Source organism: Malaclemys terrapin, chromosome 5, assembly GCF_027887155.1.
Source record: "Malaclemys terrapin pileata isolate rMalTer1 chromosome 5, rMalTer1.hap1, whole genome shotgun sequence".
Lineage (NCBI taxonomy): Eukaryota > Metazoa > Chordata > Testudines > Emydidae > Malaclemys > Malaclemys terrapin.
In genome coordinates this window covers 142,312,143-142,333,221 of record NC_071509.1, presented here as the reverse complement: position 1 = coordinate 142,333,221, position 21,079 = coordinate 142,312,143, and the positions used below count along the sequence as shown (strand labels likewise).

General features: G+C 48.2%; 1 protein-coding gene across 1 annotated transcript in view; it reads right to left on the bottom strand.

Moving 5' to 3' along the window:
- THEGL (theg spermatid protein like) overlaps positions 1–17,979 on the bottom strand; it is a 53,074-nt gene extending 35,095 nt beyond the window's left edge. Inside the window, exon 1 of the mRNA XM_054031004.1 lies at positions 17,951–17,979. Coding sequence (XP_053886979.1) covers positions 17,951–17,969 — 19 coding nt within the window. The 5' untranslated portion in view covers positions 17,970–17,979. The remainder of the gene's footprint in view (positions 1–17,950) is intronic.
- Between the last annotated feature and the right edge of the window lie 3,100 nt (positions 17,980–21,079).

Below are 21,079 nucleotides of genomic sequence, written 5' to 3'. Positions count from 1 at the left end.
AGAAGTTACACAGTTGTTTGCATGTGCATGGAAAACTGGGCTTACAACCTTAGCTGTGGAGTAATGTAGCTCCATACCCCAGTGTCTAGTATCTGATGGAAAAGCCTGCCCTCTGCTGGAACAAGAGATATAGTACAAAGAAACAGATTCATGCCAAGCTTTATCAAAAGTCATGATCAATGTAACATTGTACCAGACTTGTGATATAGGACAGAAATGAACACTGTTTACTGTTCAAGGAGAAAAGGAGAGAGACCCAAGACAGTGCAACATTCAGGCTTTATTCCTTCCTCCATGTATGCTGTTCTCTCATCAAGCACTTCCTGTGTATCTTACCTAAAGGTTTACCATCCCCTGATGATAACCTAGGCAGGCCTAGTTTCTTCAGATACCCCAGCAAGTGCCTGGGCGTTAGCCTGGCTCCCCCAAACAACTCCCACCTCTCTTGAGAGAATGTTCCTTTTTAAACGGGTCAGGATCCTTTTGCTCTCCTGCGTCCCAAGGCCTTTCCCCATTCTGGCTTCGTCTCTTGGCAACCCTCAAATGCTTGCTGAAAAGTGGCTTACTGGGAGCCATTCTTTTTCCTTCCTGACAACCCCCTAGTAAACTAAACCAGTATAGTCACACAGCAAACATCCCGCTAACCAGACCAAGATTCATCGCTGCAGGTGCCACCGATTTGGGAGACTTACCCTTTCTACACATAATACATCATTAGAAAGTTTATGATGTCTATTTTAACACAAGCTGTCAAGTGGTGCCATCACCATAGAGATGGGGATAAACAATCACACCATCAACATGGTAAAATATTTGCATTTGTTTTTGTTAGTTTAATGACTATGAATTATTTTCAAGAAATAAAGTTAGATTTCTTTGTGACCTCAAAGCATCATAACAAAAAGGGTAAAACAAAATCTAATAATAAATGCGTACAGGTATCATTAAAACGTAATCACGCTTGTGACATTTCGCCCTGGTCTACACTACGAGTTTAGGTCGAATTTAGCAGGGTTAGATCGATTTAGCCCTGCACCCATCCACACGATGAAGCCATTTTTGTCGACTTAAAGGGCTCTTAAAATCGATTTCTGTACTCCTCCCCGACAAGGGGATTAGCGCTGAAATCGACATCACCAGGTCAAATTTGGGGTAGTGTGGACACAATTTGATGGTATTGGCCTCTGGGAGCTTACCCAGCGTGCTCCATTGTGACCACTCTGGATAGCACTCTCCACTCAGATGCACTACCCAGGTACACAGCAAAAGCCCCTGGAACTTTTGAATTTCATTTCCCGTTTGGCCAGCATGGCGAGCTCATCAGCACAGGTGACCATGCAGTCCCAGAATCGCAGAAGAGCTCCAGCATAGACCAAACGGGAGGTACTGGATCTGATCGCTGTTTGGGGAGACGAATCCGTGTTATCAGAACTCCGTTCCAAAAGACGAAATGCCAAAATATTTGAAAAAAATCTCCAAGGGCATGATGGACAGAGGCTACAAAAGGGACCCGCAGCAGTGCTGCGTGAAAATTAAGGAGCTCAGGCAAGCCTACCAAAAAACCAAAGAGGCAAATGGCCGCTCCGGGTCACAGCCCAAGACATGCCACTTCTATGATGAGTTGCAGGCAATTCGGGGGGAGGGGGGGGGGGAAGGGGCTACCACTACTCCACCCCTGTCCATGGACACCTGCAAGGGGGACGGGGGAGTCTCATGCAATAGGGATGAGGATTTTGGGGATGAGGAAGATGAGGAGGTGGAGGAGGATGAGGATAGCGCACAGCACGCAAGCGGAGAAACCATTCTCCCCAACAGCCAGGAACTGTTTATCACCCTGGAGCCAATACCCTCCCAACCCTCCCAAGGCGGGCTCCGTGAAGCCGGAGAAGGCACCTCTGGTGAGTGTACCTTTGTAAATATAATGCATGGTTTAAAAGCAAGCGTGTTTAATGATTAATTTGCCCTGAAGACTTGGGATGCATTCATGGCCAGGACAGCCCCTCCTTTTAAATGGCCAACCCAACGGGTGCTTGGTATGGGAAAGGAGGGCGCTGCTGTTTGAAATCATTCCCACATGTTATGAAGGTTGAAGAAGCCGAAAGACTGTGGCTTACCATGGCTGCCTGCAAGCCGAATTCTGTTGCCCGGCCCTGCTCCTGTGATCTCACACCAAACCAGCAGGTCCTCAATATAAGAGGCAAAATGCAACCCTGTACCAAAACCACATGTGCTATGTAATGTTAACAGCTTGGTTCACTGTGAAAGAGCCTATCCATTGTTCCCTAAAATGTGTCTTTTTAAATACTACTCTCCCTTTTTTTCCCTCCCGCAGCTGCAAATGTTTCAACGCTACCCCGATCATCTCGTCCCAGAGGCTAGCGCAGATAAGAAGGTGAAAAAAAATGCACTAGTGATAAAATGTTCTCTGAGATCATGTAGTCCTCCCACACTGAAAGAGCTCAGCAGAATGCATAGAGGCAAACAATGTCAGAGTCCAGGAAAGCAGAAAATGAACACGAGGACAGGAGGGACGAACGAGGTGAGAGGTGGTGGGAGCAACATGAGAGATAGCGGTAGCGCGATGAGTGGAGGCAGGATGCAATGCTGAGGCTACTGGGAGAATCAAACTGATGTGTGTCTGGTGGAGCTGCAGGAAAGGCAGCAGGAGCACAGACCGTCGCTGCAACCCCTGTGTTACCAACCGCCCTCCTCCCCAAATTCCATAGTCTCCTCACCCAGATGCCCAAGAACCTGGGGGGAAGGGGACTCTAGGCACCCAACCACTCCATCCCAGAGGACTGCTTAAGGACTGCCAGAAGGCTGGCATTCAATAAGTTTTGAAGTGGTCTTGTCTTTCCCTCCTCCCCTCATCCACCACCCCACGCGGTGCTTCCCTCCTCCCCCACCCCTCCCGGGCTACCCTGGCAGTTATCGCCATACTTGTGTGATGATTTAATAAATAATGCATGATTTTGAAGCAATCATGACTTTATTGCCTCTGCAAGCGGTGATCGAAGGTGGGAAGGCAGTTGGCTTACAAGGAAGTAGAGTGAACCAAGGGGGCGGGTTTTCATCAAGGAGAAACAAACAGCCTGGCCAGTCATGAAACTAGTTTTCAAAGCTTCTCTGATGCGCAGCATGCCCTGCTGTGCTCTTCTAATCGCCCTGGTGTCTGGCTGTGCGTAATCAGTGGCCAAGAAATTTGCCTCAACCTCCCACCCCACCATAAACGTCTCCCCCTTACTCTCACAGATATTGTGGAGCACATAGCAAGCAACAACAACAGTTGGAATATTGGTTTCACTGAGGTTTAACTGAGTCAGTAAAGTGCGCCAACGCACTTTTAAATGTCCAAATGCACATTCTACCATCATTCTGCACTTGCTCAGTCTATAGTTGAACAGCTCCTTACTACTGTCCAGGGTGCTGGTGTATGGCTTCATGAGCCATGGCATTAAGGGGTAGATTGGGTCCCCAAGGATAACTATAGGCATTTCAATGTCCCCAACAGTTATTTTCTAGTCTGGGAAGTAAGTCCCTTCCTGCAGCTGTTCAAACAGACCAGAGTTCCTGAAGATGTGAGTGTCATGTACCTTTCCTGGCCATCCCACGTTGATGTTGGTGAAACGTCCCTTGTGATCCACCAGTGCTTGCAGCACCATTGAAAAGTACCCCTTGCGGTTTATGTACTGGCTGCCCTGATGCTCCGGTCCCAAGATAGGGATATGCGTTCCGTCTATTGCCCCACCACAGTTAGTGGATGGCTTTGCTGCAATGGGATTCCCTATGACCTGCACATTTCCCAGAGTCACTACCCTTAATAGTAGCAGCTCAGTGATTGCATTGGCTACTTGGATCACAGCAGCCCCCACAGTAAATTTACCCACTCCAAATTGACTCCCGACTGACCGGTAGCTGTCTGGAATTGCAAGCTTCCAGAGGGCTATCGCCACTCGCTTCTCAACTGTGAGGGCTGCTCTCATCTTAGTATTTTTGCGCTTCAGGGCAGGGGAAAACAAGTCACAAAGTTCCATGAAAGTGCCCTTACGCATGCGAAAGTTTTGCAGCCACTGGGAATCATCCCAGACCTGCAACACTATGTGGTCCCACCAGTCTGCTTGTTTCCTGGGCCCAGAATCGGCGTTCCATGGCATGAACCTGCCCCATTACCACCATGATGTCCAAACTGCCAGGGCCCGTGCTTTGAGAGAAGTCTGTGTCCATGTCCTCATCACTATCGTGATCGCGCAGTTGTCACTTCTTCGCCTGCTTTTGCAGGTTCTGGTTCTGCACATACTGCAGGATAATGCGGGAGGTGTGCACAATGCTCACAACAGCAGCGGTGAGCTGAGCGGGCTCCATGCTTGCCGTGGTATGGCGTCTGCAGGAGAGCAGAGTTGCAGGGGAAGCGGTTGATGACGACGAATGCCACTAGAATAGATATTTATACCGAACAACGAGAGGCCCTGCAAGGTGGATTCATGGCACCAGGAAAGCAGAGTTGCAGTGAAAGCGGTGGAGGACGACGGTTAGCACCATGCACATGTCCCTAGGAAGAACACACATTCCCGGGAGCCCATGACAGATAATATGGAGAAATTTGCTATCGAGACACGAGCAGGACAGCAGAGTTGCAGCGGAAGCAGTGGTTGGACGATGACTGTTAGCAGTCCTACTGCACCGTCTGCTGAAAGCAGTATGCACAGAAAAAAGGCACGAAACAATTGTCTGCCTTTGCTTTCACTGAGGGAGGGGCGACTGACCACATGTACCCAAAACCACCCGCGACAATGTTTTTACCCCATCAGGCATTGGGAGCTCAACCCAGAATTCCAATGGGCAGCGGAGACTGCAGGAACTGTGGGATAGCTACCACAGTGCAACGCTCCGAAAGTCGACGCTAGCCCCAGTACTGTGGCTGCACTCCGTTGACTTAATGTGCTTAGTGGGGACACACACATTCGTATAAATTGTATAAAATCGCTTCCTAAAAATCAACTTCTATAAATTCGACCTAATTTTGTAGTGTATATACACCCTTCTAGTCATCATCTAGTTCATCATTATGGTCTCCGTGAAGAATGCATGGGATCCGAGAGTCTTCATTGCTTTGGCCGTGCACTGTTCTGTGCAGGGAAGATTGTGCCTGTAGTTAGAACAGATGATTGTGGAGCAACCTCTACTGGCAGAGGCACAAATAAGGTGCTGTAGAAGCTAAGCTGCCATTGGGCCCTTGAATACAGAAAGTAGTTCACTAGTCACATTTTCCCCATCTGTGTTGCACTGGTGATCCAGTAGCTGGCTTACCTATGTGCCAAGGTGTCCAAATCTGTGTTTGCCAACATGCTCTTTTGACTTGCTGTTCAGAACGGTCCTCGCAAGGTGGGAGTTTGGCCAGTGACCTGTTCTTTTTGATGGACAGACGGAGGCACAAACAATGTAGGTCTCAGTCTCCTTTTTCCCCCCCTCGCTCTGGTCTTACAGCACTGCTACCAACTTCCTTGCTGCAGAAATTGCAGCTTGTCTCTCACAATTTAACAAGATCTCTGAAGCAGTAAGCTCCCTTTCTTTTGACAACATTAAACAGATCTCCCCTCCCCGCAACCAAACAGGGATGACACAAAGTTACCTGCAGAAATCAAAAGTGAGTGCGTCATAGATTGCATGCACGGGCATGAAGCAATGCTTGTCAGTTGTGCTAGTAATGATGCTTGTTTCAATACACACATTATCTCAGTGTTCCATTTTTTGAAAGAAGTGAACAGCAATGACCAAAACATCTATCAGCTGACTTAATTACAATGGTTTCTTTGACAGCAAGAGACCCAAAAGACATATTGGTATCTATAGGATGCAGAGGCATCCTTGTGTCTACTTCCTCTTGGGTACTGTACAAGTCTTGGGCTTCTTCAGCACCTCTCCTGGTGATGGACTTTGCTACTTCACCACTGGAAAAGCCACCAACAAGGAGTGTTTGTGTTGCGGGGGCTCAGACACTCTTAGGTGCATTTTGAACCATACAGTCACAGGAATTTTACAAGTGACTGCTTGTCGGATGCCATGTTTAGAAATTTTTTCCAAGAAGGTATAGGGCACCCACCAATCACCTGCTATTTCTTGCATCCAAACTTAGATCCTGTCTGGCATGGTCTTTCTGCAGTTTTCACAGAGTTACTTTTGTCATATCTGTCAAAGCCTTCGATTACAGAATTAGCTTTGTGAAATCATTTTAGGCCCTGCCTCAAGTATTCAGCAGTTAATTCATCGAATGTGTGGAATTTGTCTCCAGCCATCATTTGTGTGACAGCCATGGCATCTCTGGTGTACAATGTGGTTTCTTCGTAGCCTGCTCTTCGCTCATGGATTCTTTTAGCTTGAACTTCCAGCTGATTCCCTAATTCAGCTTTGTCTGATCTTCTCACTGTTCCATGGGAAAGCGACGCAGGCACAGGTCCTACTGGGTGACTAAGAGCAGCTGCCATTGAAACATCATCTCTGCCTCTTGCTAAGGACAGGGCTCTGTGGAAAACTATTTCTGGACTAACAACTGCTGTGATTGTCCCTCCCTTGCCAGACTTAAATTTGATCTTCTTGGCCATGTCTGCAAATGTTTTGATATCAGGTCTCTTGACAGGGCTGAAGAAGCTACATGTCCCATCAAAGTCAAGTGCACCTCTCACAAAGTCTCTTCATATTGTTACCTAGCAGCTCTGTGTTCGTGGGGAACCAGGGCACAGTATCCAGCCTGTATGACTCACGAAAGTCCTTCCCCACCCCCACCCCCAGCCTCTGCTTGAACCAATGGAGAACAGAGATTCCAAGGCAAGAACCACCTGGAACTCTGGGACCAGAAGAGCAGGGAAGCACTGCATCATGGAGGGATGGGGGGAAAATCTCTGCTCCAGATGTTAATGAACCCACGCCTGCACACACCCAGCTCAGTAGTTATCAGACCAGTTCTAGTAATAAATCCTTTATTGGTATCCAAAATAGCGAAGCTCCCTAATTGCATTGTGAGCTCCCTCCAAGGAACACCGCCCAAACCCAGGAGTGATCAGCTCCCATGTTTAGCCTGAACAATACAACTTTGGTATACTCCCTTGAGCCATCAGTTTAGATATAAACAAATCTAGTGTTCTCCCTTGTTGTTTCTCTACAAAAACCCCTACCCACGCTCAAGTAAGGGTTCTGATGCCTGGATCCAAAATCTGCATCAGTTCCACTGGGACTTCATTTTCTCCTGACTGATCATGCTGGAGGCTCTGTCTCCAGCACTCCGGACCCTCAGCTACCATCACCACCTGGGACCCCTGATCGATTCAAGCTTCACGGAGTGGTGAGAACCCAGCTCTCTCTCTCTAAGTATAGCCTTCTGACCCTGACTTGTGTGATCAGTTAGAGTTTTCTAAACCTGACTTTTATAATCAAGTTTAAGTTAGATTGAATATTATCACTGTTTTGTTTGTTTGGCTCCCTTGTGGTTACCACCTGTCAATAAATAACTTTCATGATTAAGCTGGTTGCTTCCCCCTCCCCCCCACCCGGCCCACAACCCTCCATGGTTATTTTTTGGTTTCCCCATTCGCTCTGCAGCAACACTTCTTGTACCTAAGCTAAAGATCCCTGCAGCACCCAAAAATCCTGTGGAGTTTGCTCATCAAGTGGGTTACTAGCAGAACAATTGTGACATGAAAGTGGGGACAGGGACGTGCTGAACCTGGGACATATAAGGGGGACAGCGTGGAGGTGCTGTTCGATCCAGCCTGCTGAGTCCAGGGACATCTAAAGGGTCAGCTTGGGAGTGCTGATTAACCCAGTCCTCTCAGACGTGCTCTGTTAGTGTGTGTGTGTGTGTGTGTGCGCGCGCGATTCTGGGGTTGGAAGAACCCAGCCCTGGGGAACCTTGCTCTTGCAGGATAGCTCCATTGGGAGAGAACCTGCAGCAAGGAGAAGTGGAGCTCTGTATGAGAGCACAAGTGACACAAGCAGTACATTGATAGAATTACAGAACCCCCACCCCCCAAAAAAGTAATCCTAATAAATGAGCGTACCCCAAAGTAACGGGCAAAGCTGGTAACAATATGTTCTCCACCAACACCTGTCATTTTCAATTGAGACTCTCGTACGTTGATGTTACATGCAGTCCAATAGACAAGTTGATAAGCACCTCTGGATGTGATTGAGGGTCAAATGAGTTTGTCATATTGTTGATGACATTGTTGTTAAGAGCTGCAACATGCTGGTCATCCCACTTCAGTGCAGAGGGAAGAACTTGTTTGTGGAGTTCTTCCTCATTGCTTCTTGCTAGGCCACTTTTCTCTTACAACTTTTCCATATTCACTTGGGACATGTCTTGTGAGGGTCCCTCTGACAAGGGCTGGCTTCTTTCTTCTCAGTCCTATCAACCCCACTGCTGCCTTTTGAATCTTTGATGACAGTTTTCTCTGTTCCCATGTCACGCCACTGAAAGAACCAGGAGTCTGACGCACAGCAAATTCTCCAGATTCAAAGGCACTGCTTACTTCTTCAGAGAGATTTAACGTATCAGGAATGTAGATTGGTATCCACCTGGTATCGTTGGGCCTGTTTGCAATAAAGTAGTATGGAAGCATGGCACACTGCATTTGGAAATTTCACCTACAATCACCCTCTTGCTCTGATGGACATTTAGAAGTAGTCTCTCCCAGAACTTGAATGTAGGAGACTGGGCATATCCCCATGTCAGAAATTCCTCCAGTATTTGTAGCACATGCTGAGTTATAGCATCATCACACTCTTTCATGACATGTTGTAAGAACTCAATGTCTTCAGACAAACACCTGGAGTATCACCCAACATTTGCTGGAACTATATGGTCCCACCTACCTGCTCACACCATTTAACAAATGAATAAAGTTTCAGAGCACTCAGGGCCTCCGTGCTTGACTCAGTGCTAGAGTCAAGCCAGGTAGAGCCCGGCTGAAGTTGTTACCAGGAAGCATTTGATCTGCAGTACAAGCTGGGTACACGTCAGAACCAACAAGAAGGGTCTCGCAATCCTGCATCTCCCCAGCAATAAACCAGGACAGGGCGTGAAAACCATCCAGGCAAATCATATCAGTACCAAGTTCACTTGGGAGAGTCCGTTTCACATGCTGAGCACCAGCACACAGCTGCTGATCCACAGTCTGACATTTCCTTACATGTCAGCATCGTAGTCCAGACTGTGGCGGTGTCAGCTGGTTCGGCAGCCACAGTAGCTCCCATAGGCAACGGTTGTATAGGTGCTCTTCTGGGCTGCAAGCTTGTGGTTGAAGCCAATCCAAAATGAAATTACCCGAGTTTGAAAATATCAGCGTCATTTGGTATTGGTAGACCATCATGAGGTAGTCGTCTTGAAAGACATAGAATCATAGAATATCAGAGTTGGAAGGGACCTCAAGAGGTCATCTAGTCCAACCCCCTGCTCAAAGCAGGGCCAATTCCCAGCTAAATCATCCCAGCCAGGGCTTTGTCAAGCCGGGCCTTAAAAACCTCCAAGGAAGGAGATTCCACCACCTCCCTAGGTAACGCATTCCAGTGTTTCACCACCCTCCTAGTGAAATAGTTTTTCCTGATATCCAACCTGGACCTCCCCCACTAGAACTTGAGACCATTGCTCCTTGTTCTGTCATCTGCCACCACTGAGAACAGCCGAGCTCCATCCTCTTTGGAACCCCCCTTCAGGTAGTTGAAGGCTGCTATCAAATCCCCCCTCATTCTTCTCTTCTGGAGACTAAACAATCCCAGTTCCCTCAGCCTCTCCTCATAAGTCATGTGCTCCAGACCCCTAATCATTTTTGTTGCCCTCCGCTGGACTCTTTCCAATTTTTCCACATCCTTCTTGTAGTGTGGGGCCCAAAACTGGACACAGTATTCCAGATGAGGCCTCACCAATGTCGAATAAAGGGGAACGATCACGTTCCTCGATCTGCTGGCAATGCCCCTACTTATACAGCCCAAAATGCCGTTAGCCTTCTTGGCAACAAGAGCACACTGTTGACTCATATCCAGCTTCTCGTCCACTGTGACCCCTAGGTCCTTTTCTGCAGAACTGCTACCTAGCCATTCGGTCCCTAGTCTGTAGCAGTGCATGGGATTCTTCCGTCCTAAGTGCAGGACTCTGCACTTGTCCTTGTTGAACCTCATCAGGTTTTTTTCGGCCCAATCCTCTAATTTGTCTAGGTCCCTCTGTATCCGATCCCTACCCTCTAGTGTATCTACCACGCCTCCTAGTTTAGTGTCATCTGCAAACTTGCTGAGAGTGCAGTCCACACCATCCTCCAGATCATTAATAAAGATATTAAACAAAACTGGCCCCAGGACCGACCCTTGGGGCACTCCGCTTGAAACCGGCTGCCAACTAGACATGGAGCCATTGATCACTACCCGTTGAGCCCGACGATCTAGCCAGCTTTCTATCCACCTTACAGTCCATTCATCCAGCCCATACTTCTTTAACTTGGCGGCAAGAATACTGTGGGAGACCGTATCAAAAGCTTTGCTAAAGTCAAGGAATAACACATCCACTGCTTTCCCCTCATCCACAGAGCCAGTTATCTCATCATAGAAGGCAATTAGGTTAGTCAGGCACGACTTCCCCTTCGTGAATCCATGCTGACTGTTCCTGATCACTTTCCTCTCCTCTAAATGTTTCATAATTGATTCCTTGAGGACCTGCTCCATGATTTTTCCAGGGACTGAGGTGAGGCTGACTGGCCTGTAGTTCCCCGGATCCTCCTTCTTCCCTTTTTTAAAGATGGGCACTACATTAGCCTTTTTCCAGTCATCTGGGACCTCCCCCGATCGCCATGAGTTTTCAAAAATAATGGCTAATGGCTCTGCAATCTCACCCGCCAACTCCTTTAGCACGCTCGGATGCAGCGCATCCGGCCCCATGGACTTGTGCACGTCCAGTTTTTCTAAATAGTCCCGTACCATTTCTTTCTCCACAGAGGGTTGGTCACCTTCTCCCCATGCTGTATTGCCCAGTGCAGCAATCTGGGAGCTGACCTTGTTCGTGAAGACAGAGGCAAAAAAATCATTGAGTACATTAGCTTTTTCCACATCCTCGGTCACTAGGTTGCCTCCCTCATTCAGTAAGGGGCCCACAGTTTCCTTGATTTTCTTCTTGTTGCTAACATACCTGAAGAAACCCTTCTTGTTACTCTTAACATCTCTTGCTAACTGCAACTCCAAGTGTGATTTGGCCTTCCTGATTTCACTCCTGCATGTCTGAGCAATATTTTTATACTCCTCCCTGGTCATTTGTCCAATCTTCCACTTCTTGTAAGCTTCTTTTTTGCGTTTAAGATCAGCAAGGATTTCACTGTTTAGCCAAGCTGGTCACCTGCCATATTTACTATTCTTTCTACACATCGGGATGGTTTGTTCCTGCAACCGCAATAAGGATTCTTTAAAATACAGCCAGCTCTCCTGGACTCCTTTGCCCTTCATGTTATTCTCCCAGGGGATCCTGCCCATCTGTTGCCTGAGGGAGTCAAAGTCTGCTTTTCTGAAGTCCAGGGTCCGTATTCTGCTGCTTTCCTTTCTTCCTTGTGTCAGGATCCTGAACTCGACCATCTCATGGTCACTGCCTCCCAGGTTCCCATCCACTTTTGCTTCCCCTACTAGTTCTTCCCTGTTTGTGAGCAGCAGGTCAAGAAAAGCTTTGCCCCTAGTTGGTTCCTCCAGCACTTGCACCAGGAAATTGTCCCCTACACTATCCAAAAATTTCCTGGATTGCCTGTGTACCGCTGTATTGCTCTCCCAGCAGATATCAGGGTGATTAAAGTCTCCCATGAGAACCAGGGCCTGCGATCTAGCAACTTCTGCTAGTTGCCAGAAAAAAGCCTCCTTTCTTTCCTGTCTTCAACACTCAGATGCCTGTTGGGATTTTGTGGTTTCCAATGAGTCAGATGCTGGGCAGAATCAAGGGACTGCGATGCGATGCAATTCGATGCGATTCAATTCGATGCGATTTGATTCAATTCAACAAGGCTTTATTCAATGTGCACAAAGGGAGAGCCCCTGCTACAAAAATCAGGCAGAGTCCCTCCAGCAAGGAGCCCTGCCCATTGCTATTTTATAGCACATGGCACTTCCATAACAAGTTACGTAACACAAACCTCTAACCAATCAAATGTAACCTTTCCATATATGGAATTGTTCATCACATGCTCATAGTTCTTCACTCCACATGTTGAGCTCACCCCCCTCCCCTTGGCCTTCTCTAGAATGTTCCTAGGGTGGCGAGCCACAGCAGGCTTCCCTGTGCATAAGCACCCTGCAAACCACATTTATCCAAAATGAACACAAGCGTACCCTTCAGGCCCAAGCAAGGTCACTCTTCAGGAACCAAATAAAGAAATATTTGACCTAAGCACCTGTGGAGGGGGGGCGGGGAGCAGGGGAGGGGCCGGGGGAGCCTCCCCAGCTGGGAGCTCAGGCAGGCCGGGCAGGCCGGTCCCACGGGCCGGATGTGGCCTGCGGACCGGAGTTTGCTCACCCGCCCGCCCCTTTAGGAACCAGTTCTACACCGGCTTCTAAATTTAACAACCAGCTCTTGCGAACCAGTGCAAACCGGCTCCAGTTCACCACTGGTGGCACCGCCGAACCCTGACATGGGCATTCTCACAGAGGCCTTGTAGAAACTGCTCCAGTGCTATCCATAACTTTGCCCACACTCTGCATGTCTGGCTTTAGCCAACGGTAGCCCAATCCATTAACCTTTGGGAGTGTGCCCTGGGCCGTATATTTCCAGCCCACTTTGCAGCCCCAAACTTCTGTCAGTACTTCTCCATAAACAAGCCCATTCAGTCTAATGTGGCTGCCTTAACACTATCCTAGTTCCCGGCCTGTTCGTCACTCAAGGCCATACAGGCCACTTGAGCCTCCCCTGTTAAATAGGGTGCTAACCGAAGGACCCACAACCCTCTGTCCCAGCCAGCTCCCATTGCTACCCTCTCAAATGTCACTAGAATGTATCAGGGTCATCTGCAGGCGCCATTTTACACAGTCTGACCCCTGGGCTCTGGTTAACATTTCCTGCAGCGGCAGGACTCACCAGTCTTCAACACAACGGCTGCTACACTTGTGCTTGCCCCTGATAAATTCCTGTAGGCTCTTCTGTTGCTCTGCTTGCCAGGCCAGCAGGGATGGTCTCGCTAGTGGTGGGACTGGTCACTGTTGGAAGGCCTGCAAGGTCTGTTGCAGCTCCTGCTGCTCCACCAACCACTGCTGAGTCTGCTCCGTCATCTAGATGCTGAATCCTCACAGTGGTTTCCTCTGTGTGTCTCTCAAACAGCACGACTGGGGCAGTCAAGCTCCTGGACAAGCCCCCCAAATCATAAAGGGGCAGGCGCCATCCCTACCATCTGATGCCCAGAAACCTCTGACTCTCCAGAGAGCAGCATCTCCACACTATTTATTTATATTCCTGCCCCCAACACAGCCTTGTACAGCCAAGTGGTTTCCTGCTCTTTCCCACAGGGCCAGATAGAAACAGAGCTCTCCCTCCCTTGGGATTACAGAGCACACTGGATCCTCTCCCCTCACTTCCTTCCTGGGTCTTCTTTTACAGCCGCCTCAGCTGATGGCTAGTTGGTTCTCAGCCCCCAGACTGATCAGCTAATTAGCTGTATATTTCCCCAATCAGCCTTCTCCAGGGGGCCTAATTAGTGCCTATGTGATCAGAGGGCTTGCTCACTTAGCCTCCGCCCTCTGTCACATACCTCCCAAGAAAATCTTTAAAAAAATCAAGTATCAGAGGGGTAGCCGTGTTAGTCTGGATCTGTAAAAAGCAACAGAGAATCCTGTAGCACCTCCTGTGCCATGCATCCGACAAAGTGGGCATTCACCCACGCAAGCTTATGCTCCAATACATCTGTTAGTCTTAAAGGTGCCACAGGACCCTCTGTTGCTTTTTAAAAAATCAATCACTCTTCAGTATGAATTAAATTAGACTGACTTCAGCACTAGCTGAATTTGCTCTTTTTAGACTCAAATGTACTGGGAGTCAGTAGAGAGAGTGCGGGGAAAATTCTCGCATGCTGATTAAAAGTGAGAGGTCAAAGGTCCCGACTAGTAGCACTCAAATCAGAACAAGGACAGGTTATTACTAATCAAAAAGAGATCAGTGATCAAATTTTGAAATTCAACCAGGCTCTTTACAATAATGACCCAGAAGAACTGAATAATTTTATCAAAACTCGTATCCTCCCACAAATCTCAGATGAGCAGCAGATCAGGCTGGCCACGGAGGAAAACAGTCTGGGCAAGACACCTGGCCCTGATGACCTACCAATAGAATTCTATCAAAAGCTCAGAGACATTCTGGCCCCGATGCTGCTATACATTTACAAAGAAGCCTTCAAGAAAGGTACCTCCTATTCTGAGGGAAACTCTAATTACCGTACTACTTAAACAGGGTAAAGATGTGCAAAAGTGTAACAATTATAGACCCATCTCTTTAATCAATGCTGATCTAAAAATACTTTAAAAAATTTGGCTAAGAGACTTGAAAAAGTAATAAGTGAAATGCTTCACCTCATTCAGGAAGGATTTATTTTAAAAAGGCCTGGCTCAGATAACACACATCCACTTATTATTATTATGGCAATTCCACCAACTTTCTAGAAATTCCCATGCACTCATTTCACTCAGTTCAGAGACAGCCTTTGACAGAGTGAACTGGCAAGATCTGTTTCTTACCCTGGATAAATTTGGTTTGGGGAAATCCTTTATTTCATGGATAACACTGTTCTATTCTAACCCTCTCCTTTGCTCTGTTTCAGGGAACTAGACAGTGATTTCTCCTCTCCCCATCCTATTCAATTTGGCATTAGAACCACTTGCAATACTAATTAGGGAACACCAAAGGATCCAATCAGGGAGTCAATAGACAAAAATCCTTCTAGATGCAGACCACATTCTCCTAGTTATTACAAATCCAGATCAGTCTATTCCAAATCTCCTACAAACAATATATAACATTGGCAAATTCTCTGGCTATAAACATAAATTGGGATAAATCAGAAGCAATGAAGATCTCATTAGATTTAATTGGAAGTGGCTCCTATGGGGACATTTAGCTCACAACAGACCATCCTCATGGATATCTTGGCATCCTGCTCCCTAGGGAAATTAAAAACATAGTTCAAGTTAGCCTAGCCCCATTAATCATGCAGTTAGCAAACCATTTCCATAGGTGGTAGGTACTACCTATCTGCCTTTGGGGAGCAATAAATATTTTACAATGAATGCCCCTCCCAGGATCCTTATTATTCTGAATTCCCTCCCTAGTCATATTCCTCCCTTTTATTTTACCAAACTCGACACCAGGTTCAGGTCCTTCTTGTGGGGTGCGGGTAACAAACTCAGAATCTCCATACACAGGTTACAGCTCCCTGGCAGAACAGGTGGATTTAGATTTCCCAAGTCTATACTTTACATCCAGCAATAATGCTTAGCCAAGCAGCACAGTGGCTCATTCCCTGGTGCCATGGAGCCCCAGATTGGCTCCAGCTGGAAGCAGAATTGGTTGTTCCTTTACCCCCCTTTCCAATGCACTGCACTCGGATTACTAGCGATTCCTAAAGAGTAATTATCAACTATTGTGGCAGCCAGAAATATTTGAAGTACTGTGTCCACTAACTTTAAAAATCATCCCATTCTACATAGCAAGGCCTCTCCCTGGGGGTAACTCAAAATTCTGTATAGCAGTGACAGGTGTTCACTCCACACTTGCCCCAAAGGGTTAATGAAGACTAAGAAGGGGTCCAATTAACCCAAGAGGGAGGGCTGAGAGGAATCAGGTGGCCAAGTAATCCCCTGATTGAATGAGGAAGTCTGAGCTGGGTTGGGGCTATAAAGGCAGGAAATTGGCAGCAGAAAAGGAAAGGCTGTAGTCACTCCATAATAAGAGAGAGGAGGGTTTGGGGCTGGTACACCTAGACAAAGGATTTGTAGGAGGGAGTCCAGGGAAGGAGCAACAAGGGCTGTGGGAAAGCAGGCCACAGGTGTAGGATCCTTGGAGTGGAACCTGGAGTAATAGGTGGGCTCAGGTTCCCCTACTGGCCACTGAGGAAGTGGTACCATCCGTGCCTGGCCAGAAAAGACTGCCTGACACTGTTTGCGTGGAAGGATTTTGGGTAACCCCCAGAAGGGGAAACCACATAGTGACCTGGCCAGAGGGACTAGTGACGAAGAAGAGGCTCCTGGAGCGAGGGGGGCTGCAGGGTGAGACAGGACTAGTACAGACACTGCCGGAGGAGGGCACACCACCGAGCCAGAGCAAATCCCCAGGTCAACCAGGAGAAAGCTCCACCAGCGGCGAGTGCACCCTGTAACAAGCAGGCAACCCCATCATTTGGCCAGATTGGCTTAGGAAAGGAATTTTGACTATCAGCCAATTTAGTTAGCATGACATATTCCACCCTTTTACAATATTAAAATTGAGGTCCAATCTAGAGCCTAAGAAGGAGTGGCAATATTCCCAAGTTAGACATGCCCTTTCCCATCTGTTTGGTCCCATGCCTGAGCTAACCTGACTCACCTGAACTGCTTTCATTCCTCCAAATATTACCCAGATTACCAAAATCTATGGCAACGCTATATGCACACTGGGCCAGAAAATTTGAAATAAACATGAATCCCCCAAAAAGAAATGGGAGGAGGAACTAGGATTGAAACCAACTGAAACAAATTTTAGCCAGTGCTCCGAACTGTTCCTTAGACCTCCATTTAAGATTAATACAGCAGAAAATCATATGGAGGATGCATTGGACCCCTATCCAACTGATCGAAACAGGTGCCACTAAGTCAGACAAAGGTTGGTGCCATGATTCAGTAGGTGCCAACTTAACCCATAGGCTTTGGAAAGGCTCCTACACCAGTAGGTTTTAGGCAGAAGTGAATGGCAGAGTTAATTTTTTCCAATGAAATAAAATTTGTTACAAGCTAAACAGGTAATTTAAAACCTAATGGATATTAATTGGGAGCTGAATAAAGTGAAAAACTTTGGCTAAGCAGTGCATTAATAATTGCTGAAAGACTAGCACTACAAACATGGAAATCCAAAAGGGGACCAAAGACTGGAGCACAGACATGGTAAGCTAGGCCCCCATGGAAAGAATCATACACACCTTAACAGCAATAGCTAAGAACAACTCTCCGGGCTTAGTGGACTTGCAAGCAGGGGCGGCTCTATGTTTTTTGCCACCCCAAGCATGGCAGTCAGGTGGCCTTCGGCAGCATGCCTGCGGGCGGTCCGTGGTCACGCGGATTCGGCGGCATTTCTGCGGGTGATCTGCCGGTCCCGTGCCTTCGGCGTACCTGCCGCCGAAGCTGCAGGACCGGCGGACCTCCCACAGGCATGCCGTCAAAGGCTGCCTGATGGCCACCCTCACGGCAACCGGCACACCGCCCCCCACAGCTTTCCACCCCAGGCACGCGCTTGCTGTGCTGGTGCCTGGAGCCGCCCCTGCTTGCAAGCTCTCAAATTTGACACTGTTTTATTTTTGAATGACATATTTTTGTAGCTAATTCTATATTTGTATGTTCAACTTTCACGATAAAGAGATTGCACTACAGTATCGGTATTAGGTGAACTGAAAAATACTATTTCTTTTGTCTTCTTACAGTGCAAACATTTGTAATCAAAAATAAATTTAAAGTGAACAGCCTGATTAATTGCCATTCATTGTTTTAATCTCTTGGCAGCGCTACTTATGAACGCAGGGTTCGGATGGTGTGTAAAGGGAGCACTGCAGCGCGCTGCCCTAGAGCTCGGCACGCTCCGGGGCCCAGCCCAGCCCCGGGGACGGGGTCAGGCTCGGCATGGCCAGGCGCTGTCGCGCTCCGTACAGCCGCACACCGAGCAGCAGCGCGGCCGGCGGGAAGGGGCCGCTCCCCAGCAGGTCCCGGTACCCACCTGGCTGCCAGCCCGCCATGCTGAGCGCCGCGCGCGTGCGTGTGTCCCGGCGCGTGCCCTGCCAGCAGCCGCCGCGCGCTCCGCCTGGCGCCGCTGTTTGTCCCCGTCGCCACGGCAACCGCCGGGGCTCGCTCCGAGCCACGGCAATGGGGCGGCGCGCGCCGCTGTAGGTGTGTGGTGCGAGGGCAGCCCGACTCCGGCCGCCGCGCGCTGCAGCGCCCCCTGCTGCTAGAAACCAGCGTGCAGCGCCCCGCGGCCAGGGCTGGGGCCAGGGGCACCGGCTGGGTTCAGAGCCCGGTGGCCAGGGCTGGGGCCAGGGGCACCGGCTGGGTGCAGAGCCCCGCGGCCAGGGCTGGGGCCAGGGGCACCGGCTGGGTTCAGATCCCCGGGGCCAGGGCTGGGGCCAGGGGCACCGGCTGGGTGCAGAGCCCCGCGGCCAGGGCTGGGGCCAGGGGCACCGGCTGGGTGCAGAGCCCCGGGGCCAGGGCTGGGGCCAGGGGCACCGGCTGGGTGCAGAGCCCCGGGGCCAGGGCTGGGGCCAGGGGCACCGGCTGGGTGCAGAGCCCCGCGGCCAGGGCTGGGGCCAGGGGCACCGGCTGGGTGCAGAGTCCCGGGGCCAGGGGCACCGGCTGGGTGCAGAGCCCCGCGGCCAGGGCTGGGGCCAGGAGCACCGGCTGGGTGCAGAGTCCCGGGGCCAGGGGCACCGGCTGGGTGCAGAGCCCCGCGGCCAGGGCTGGGGCCAGGAGCACCGGCTGGGTGCAGAGCCCCGGGGCCAGGGCTGGGGCCAGGGGCACCGGCTGGGTGCAGAGCCCCGGGGCCAGGGCTGGGGCCAGGGGCACCGGCTGGGTGCAGAGCCCCGGGGCCAGGGGCACCGGCTGGGTGCAGAGCCCCGCGGCCAGGGCTGGGGCCAGGTGTGATGGGATCCCCCCAAGGTGCCACCTGGAACTGGGGTATCACCGAGCCCCCCTACTCACCAGCCTGGGCTCCCTCTCACACTGTGCTGCTGTGAGAAGCTGCAAAGCCCTCCAGCCTGCACTTTCACCAGCATACATACAGGTAGGGACACACCCAGCTGCAGTTACATGCAGCTTCCTAATCACCAGCTTCCTAGCCTGAGACCCCAGAGCTGTACTGTCCTGCCCTGGTCAAATCTGGCCAGTATATGGGTTTAATACCCAGTCAGCCTCTCCCTCGCTGTGAAGAAAACAATGCACATTTGTGGTAACCAAGCAGAGATTTTCCCCTAGTACTCCAGTCAAAGCCCACTGGTTTAGGTTAAAACAAAAACAAGTTTATTAACTACAAGAAACAGATTTTAAGTGATTATAAGTGATAGCAAACAGATCAAAGCAGATCACCTAGCAAATAAACAAAAAACGCAAACTAAGCTTAATATCCTAAATAGATTGGATATGAATTAGCAAATTCTCACCCTGAGTGATAAAAAGGCTGGAAGATTCTTAAGGCACAAGCTGCCTTTGCTTTGCAGTTTCGGTTTTCCCAGGTTTTCATACACGGGTTAGAAATTAGGGCTGTCAAGCGATTAAAAAAAATTAATCTTCATTAATTGCACTGTTAAAGAATAATAGAATAGCATTTATTTAAATATTTTTGGATGTTTTCTACATTTTCAAATATATTGATTTCAATTACAACACAGAATACAAAGTATACAGTGCTTACTTTATATTTATTTTTGATTACAAGTGTTTGCACTGTAAAAAGAAATAGTATTTTTCAATTCACCTAATACAAATACTGTAGTGCAATCTCTTTATCATGGAAGTAAGTTCTTATCCATGAAAGCTTATACTCCCAATACTTCTGTTAGTCTTAAAGGTGCCACAGGACCCTCTGTTGCTTTTTATCATGAAAGTTGAACTTACAAATATAGAATTATGTACAAAAAAACTGCATTCAAAAATAAAACAATGTAAAACTTTAGAGCCTACAAGTCCACTCAGTCCTACTTCAGCCAATTGCTCAGACAAACAAGTTTGATTACAATTTGCAGGAGATAATGCTGCCTGATTCTTGTTTACAATATCACCTGAAAGTGAGAACAGGCATTCACATGGCACTGTTGTAGCCGGCGTCGCAAGATATTTACATGCTAGATGCACTAAAGATTCATATGTCCCTTCATGCTAGAGGACATGCATCCATGCTGATGATGGGTTCTGCTTGATAACGATCCAAAGCAGAGAGAACTGATGCTAGTTCATTTTCATCATCTGAGTCAGATGCCACCAGCAGAGGGTTGATTTTCTTATTTGGTGGTTTGGGTTCTGTAGTTTCTGCATCTCAATGTTGCTCTTTTAAGATTTCTGAAGACATTTTAAATAAGTGGCAGACAGCAGTATCTCCCATAAATGTAAGCAAGCATGTTTGTGTTAGTGATTGGCTGAACAAGTAGGACTGAGTGGACTTGTAGGCTCTAAAGTTTTACATTGTTTTGTTCTTGAGTGCAGTTATGTAACCAAAAAAATCTACATTTGTAAGCTGCAATTTCAGGACAGAAATTGCACTACAGTATTTATATGAGGTGAACTGAAAAATACTACTTCTTTTGTTTATCATTTTTACAGTGCAAATATTTCTAATAAAAATAATAATATAAAGTGAGAACTGTACACTTTGTATTCTGTGTTGTAATTGAAATCAATATATTTGAAAATGTAGAAAACCATCCAAAAATATGTAATACATTTCAATTGATATTCTATCGTTTAAGAGTGCGATTAATCATGATTACTTTTTTTTAGTTAATCATGTGAGTTAGCTGCAATTAATCGACAGCCCTACTAGAAATCCCTTTAGCCTGGGACCATCACTTCCCCCAGTTCAGTCTTTATTCATTAGATGTTTCCAGGTGTGGTGTTGTAGGGAGAATGAGTGCTCCCCATGATTTCATTTTCCTCCTTTTATTTCTTCTCTCCACTTGCTGGACAGCTCTTTTGCTGTGACCTGGTCAAAGAGTTCCCATTTTTGTAGTGCTATCTCTGAGAGGTTCTATTGTACACAGATCCTGGAGTAATTCTTGTGCATGTATGCATTTCCTCAATAAGCCATTAACATTGTTTGGCCTTGTTACTGTTGTACCTGAAAGGCTGCTTGTGCGTGTTTTCA